The 6,000-nt window shown below is 47.5% G+C and overlaps 1 protein-coding gene across 4 annotated transcripts in view; it reads right to left on the reverse strand.

Moving 5' to 3' along the window:
* The window catches only part of PRUNE2 (prune homolog 2 with BCH domain), a 305,278-nt gene extending 300,059 nt beyond the window's left edge, over positions 1–5,219 (reverse strand). For all 4 annotated transcript variants that reach the window (XM_062208438.1, XM_062208436.1, XM_062208437.1 and 1 more), the window contains exon 1: positions 5,030–5,219. In XM_062208438.1, coding sequence (XP_062064422.1) covers positions 5,030–5,065 — 36 coding nt within the window. In that variant the 5' untranslated portion in view covers positions 5,066–5,219. The remainder of the gene's footprint in view (positions 1–5,029) is intronic.
* Positions 5,220–6,000: the final 781 nt, after the last annotated feature.

Raw genomic sequence — 6,000 nt, forward strand, 5'->3', positions numbered from 1 at the left:
ACAGACTCAGGGTGTTCTTCATACCAAAGTCCACAGGAATGCTGCCTCCTGAATATACCATCCCTGCCTTAAAAAAGACCCCAAAATTCACTGAATATCCCCTAGTCTCCAGGATTCAAACACAATCAAAGACCAAGGCTACACAATACTCTGTTCCTGCCTGGTCACCTGATGTTCTCTCTTTGCAGTCTTCATCCAGACTCAAATATTCCTCCCCCATTCTTTTCCCTACCCAGGTAGCTCTCCAGGGAAGGGTGGAGGTAAGGGAACAGTAATGCCTCTATCATCAAGCCATCATCGCTTACAAGAGCTTTCCAGACTGGTGTATCAGACTCAAAATTATGTTATTGCCTGCCAAATAAATGCTACATAAAAACAAACAGGTTACACCGAAGCTTTCAACTTCACTGAGTTCACTTAAAATATTCCCCAAATCACTGACTTCAGGGTGCCCTTGCTTACCTGATCACATGCCCTCCAAGACACAAGGTGCTGTCTGAATGACGGAGCACTTCTTGTCTTTTGAGAGAGAGGAATCCACTTGGAGATCTGTTTACACTGAAAAGGTCTGACTGCTCTCCAAGGCCCTGCAGCTGAGACAATCCTGGCTGTCAGACAGTGAGGGATGGAGCTGACTCCAGGCTACAGCACTGAGGGTTCATTCCCCAGCAGTGTCTAAGCAGATAGCACAAATTCTCAGAAGTGCTTTGGATCCCCGAGTTTCCTGCTCCTAAACATTCTGGCAAGATGCACTCCCTCCAGAGCACCTGCCCTTGCTTATAATGGGGCAGGAGCTGATCCCATGGTCTCTGATCAGAAAGAGCTCAGCTCCTCCAGTGACAGGGCTCTGCCAGCTTCCCCAGCTTCCTGGTCCTTACCACAGCAGCCCTTGAAATGCTGAGGCATTCACCTCAACGATCCTTCTCATTGATACAACATAACCTGCTTCCCACTCAGGAAATCAGGAAGAATATATTCCTCCAATTTCCAATCAAGACAATTATTCTGCAGATATGCTGCAGTGTTTTCTTTCTTTTTTTGAAGCCTATGCCCTGGGTCCACTCTATTGAATTGTTCATTTAGAATTCTGAATGTACTTTCCTGTCCCCCTGCCATATATCACAAAGAATAACTGACATTTTGGTCACTTGGAGTGTTGATTGTATCGAGGTCCGTATACTGACTAATACTGCAGGGCTGAGACCTCTGTCCACAGTTGTCGCTACTGACGTGGCAGATGCATTCCCCAGCCTGTAGTGGTGACTCTCTCCCCAACTGTTCTTGGAAAATAGCATTCTTGGGACATTGAGGTACCCTTCATCCTTCCAGTGGCAGCTGACAGCCGCCCTCCAAAGCTGACTCATGAGCTACATCTTTGAGTATGTGAGCTGCAGTGGTCCCCACCCATGAGCAGCTGCTTCAATTGCATCAGCTGATGATGTCTGGGCCACACAGGAGGCTAAGCAGCCAGTCTAAGGAGTAAGGAGACCACAGCTTCCTGCCAGCCAGAGCCCCCAGGCTCTCTATCCATTTGCAAATGCTTCCTTATGTACTTCATCTTTCTCCCTAAGTTCATGGGAACTTGGACCACTTGCTGCCATGAGGTTGAGGTTGGCCTGGATACCTTTCTGAGCTGATCATCATGAAATTAGAGGACATTTCCCAAAGCACAGGAACAGTCACTCTCTACCTTCTTTCAATTTCTCTTACCATAGAAAGGCTGTAGAAGGGCTAAGACACTACCACAGACATGGTGTGACTAATGGAAACATGGATAACATTTTGGACTGATCTGGAACTATAGGATTTGGTTTCTGTTTCTATTCCAACTCTGATCTGACTGGGTTGGTATTGGGAAAACCAGGTGAGCATTGGCAGGAGAAAAATCAGATATGCTTTCCATCCTCCTTTCCATTTCTAGCAGTGAGGATCCAGATCAGAAACAGAGCTGGGTTCTCACGTCTGAGGAGTGAACGCAGCTAAAAAGCACCACCCTTGATTACCATCTACTAGTTCTCAGGACTTGCTCTTAGATTGCATGGCCTATCATTTTCATTGTTTTAACAATCATTGTGTCTACTCCATCCTTGCCATTCTGTATTTGTCAAGAAGGTACTATTTCTGAAGACTGTATTAAAAAGAAGCAACTGCTCCCTCTCCACCCAAGCTATGCTATGCTTTTGTTTGTTTGCTTGCTTGCTTATAAATGTGGTGCAGCCACCCAAACCTATCCTAACCAGGCCTGAGGCAGACTCACCTGAGAAGCATTTGAGCTCCCAGGGAGTGATCCTTCTGAGATCACCCTTGGAGGTCACTTTCATCATTTCTGACAAACACTAGGTATTTTCAGGAATGAAGAGCAGGTGTTGGCAGGGGAGATTTAATGAAAAGGAGGATGGGATTATATGAGTGAATCTTCCTCAGTTTAAGGACTAGTCTAACAGACTCAGATGAAAAACATTGAGACAGTGATCTCCCAACTCCAGTGGAGAGAAGTTCAAAACTAGCTGATCCAAGCTCACAACCACTCCTTCTCCTTCAAAGATTTCTGATCAACCCAAGGGCCTGACTGAGAAAGATGAGCTGTTTCTCTCCTCACAGGGAAAAACCAATAATAAATGATCCTGGTTGGCAGAGAGATGCACAACTTCAATTATTGGAGATTTTATCTATGGCTAAGAGCAATTCCATTTTGCAATTTAAAGTTCCTTTTGCCTTTAGAATTGGTTAGCCCCAGGATGATGAGGTTACGTTACAACTTGGAAAGGGATATTGATATCTTCAAACCAGTTATATATCCTGTCTGAAGAACATCAAAGCAATAAATCACATAGGTGGGGGGAAATTGCCAATTAGCCTTTTTAAAGGTATCACATGGGTCAGTCTATACTAACTTCTCATGAAAAATGGCTTAAACATGACTTATAAATTGTACCTCTGCTCTAATAAAAAGCTTAAGTGAAAAACATCATGATAAATTTCTTCTCCTTAAACTGTTTACCAAAAGATTATCTGAACTTTTAAAAATCATACCATGTATTATGAATAAATGCCTCACAAATGAATGACACAGTTATTGACTTAGAGATTTTTCTCCAAGGAGATGATTAGCTATGATTTAAAGCAACATGTTATCTACTGCTATATTTGAATGTTGCTTATTAACTGAACATGTTATTACTTTACAAATTGAATTTATCAGGAGAAATGTGAGACTAAAAGTGACCAAACCACCTTTGCTGGACCTGAATACGAAAAGCTAATCATTATTTCTAGCAAGAAATGTATCTGAAGAAAAGCAAAATTAGCAGTAATTGATCTACCTAATCCAGAAAAAAGGCAAGAGTATTTCAAACAATCGCTTCTTTTTCCTGTCTTTTTAAAAAATGATGTAGAGCAATTGCTCGTTTAATGAAGGGATTCGGTAAATAAATTACACATTACTTTCACTGATTACTCTAGAATAGGAAAATTTCCATCCCAGCCATTGATCTTCAGAAATGAGACAAACCTTTTTCTTCCACTAGGCCCCACAATCTTAATATTTACTGGTAAAATAAATGTTATGGGAGTGAAGTACAGGTGCAGTCAAAACATTGAATTATCATCAATCACCATTTTTCTTCATATACACAGACACACACATTGATTTCATATTTGGACATTTCTCACTGATCACTAGGTAAGGCAGAGCAAGTACTTATACCACCAATTTTACAAAATGCCTATCGAATTTCTGCAGTATTTTTGTTCACATGCTCTAGTAAAACTATGAGGGGGCTGACAAACACCAAGGTGATCACAAACTTTCTTGGTCCTGAAATCACCACAAATGTTCAGCTCTCTGAGAGGCTGAAGGTAGAAAACAAAGACTTACATTAGCATGAATCAACTTCAGTGGTCTTTTAAAAGATACTTACAGTAGATTATTGTGAGGATCCCACTTCTGTCTATGCTCTGAATGGCAGTTTGGGTAACTTTGGGCGCTGACTTCCTGCCCTCTCTTTGCTGGGTGAGGGTAAAGGGGCTGTGGTAAGACCCTGCCTAGTAACCAAGACATGGCCTTCATGCAGACTTTATATATTGGCTTCCATGAAGGTTTAAAGGTTAGAGGCATCATAAATTATGCATTTCCCTCTATGCCAGGCCTGTACAAAGTGCTTTCACTGTTCAATAAGGAGATTGCTTCCAAATGGGCACAGGCTTTTTAAGTATCAAAAAAGAAACATTTCCATTATGTTTATTACTGCTGTGCTGGAGGGCCAAAACAACTCGGAATCAGGAAACTGCTTGTCTGTTGTTCTAGAATGTGTAGCATACACAGTGAAATGACCACTCACAGAAGGAGAGTCCAACAGGCTGGTATCCCACCAACAGAGCAAGGTCTTGGGACCTGCACACCATCAGCAACAGTTGGGATCCTTCTACTTCTGCTCCAATTTACAGATGCAAACAGCGAGGAGGGAGACCCAATGTCCACTAGAATATCCCCAGCTCCTGCCTTTGAGCCAGCTCTACCGTGGGATGCTCAGGTTAACTGCACATTTATATGTGTCCTTCCTAGTCAGCACCCTGACTTAGGTTTTGCTACCTCTGGCTCAAGTACAGTGCTAAGGTACACACGCACCTGTCCTGCTGCTGCCCAAGGCTGAGCTCCTTTTCTCGTGGCGACCACACCCATGCATCCCGTAGGCGGCAGTAGCAAACTGCTGAGTGGGCTTGGTGTCCCTCTCACCAACCTTAGGCCAAAGGGGCCAAAGCTGGACACACACGACCCAACTTCAGCCAGGCCACGGCCACCTCTACCTCTGTGCCTGTCTGGCTGTGGTGCAGCATCCTAGAGCCGCACTGAGGGCTGTGAGGTCCCGAGTTCCCCAGGCTCTTCCCGGGGCCCTCCTGCACACCCTGCAACTAAGTGGCGAAGTTGCTTCTCGCTCCCCTGCCGCAGCGCCCTTCCTCGCCGCCTCTCCACCAACACACACACACACACACACACTAGCCCACACGCAGCCTGGCTCCCTCAACTCACCAGTTTAGACTTGGCTCGTTGCAAAAATTCTTCCATGGCGTTGCGAGGGGTTTGGACCAACGCTACTCGGAGTCGCGCAGAGGAAGATCTTGGCCCTGGGGAAGAGGAGCGGCGTCGCAGAAAAGTGGCCCGGCTGGGCACAGCGATCGGCTGCACCCTTCTGCCGCTCGGAAGCGGCTGAGGCTGTGGCTGCGCTGTCGGCCACCGGGTCCCAGGGCGCCCCGCCCCACCCCCGTGCCCGGCCTTGCGCCCTGGTCGCTGACTGTGCCCTAATAAGGAAAGTGGGTGTGCCGCCCGGGAGCTCCTGGGCGCGCCCCGCACGCTGGCTGGCACGCGCCTCGGGGGTCGGGCGGGGCGTGGGGGTGTAGTGGGGGTGGCGAGGGGCTCCTCGGCCAATCGCAGGGCCCCGCTGCGGCCTCCTGACGTGGCGCGCCGAAAGATGCTGCAACCATGGACAGCGCCCAGAAGTGCGAGCCAAGCGCAAGGGGCTGCTGCAGACAGAGGCTGTGCCGCAGGCCCCTGCGCTGTGCCTGTGAGCGGAAGGTGGGAAGCGGGCAACGGGCCCAGGAGGGCCCCCCTCCTCGGCCAGCGCCTCCCTGGCTGGCTGGCAAGGTACTGAGCGCTCCAGCGGGCACTTAATGAGCTGCTCTGCTTTGGCCTGGCTAGGGGATGTACTCAGCTAAGTTGGCGCAGGGAGGGGCGGGGGAGGTACCTCAGAGCTAAAAGCAGTGCGACCTTGATGGATAACAGAAGAGCAGGCGGAAAGGCTGTGACAGGCTGCCTCTTTCCTCCCTACCCTTCAAACTGACCCATCCTGCACCGGCATCTGCAGTTTATTTCAATAAGGTTGGTCCTGGGGCCAAGGCAAAGATGAAATCTCCGAGAGTCCCCATCCACTTTCTGACATGTGTGCTCAAGGAAAGCTGGGACAGTGGAGCCTTGCTACTCAAAGTGTGGTCCCTAGACCGGCA

Source organism: Lepus europaeus, chromosome 12 (assembly GCF_033115175.1).
Source record: "Lepus europaeus isolate LE1 chromosome 12, mLepTim1.pri, whole genome shotgun sequence".
NCBI classification, from domain to species: domain Eukaryota; kingdom Metazoa; phylum Chordata; class Mammalia; order Lagomorpha; family Leporidae; genus Lepus; species Lepus europaeus.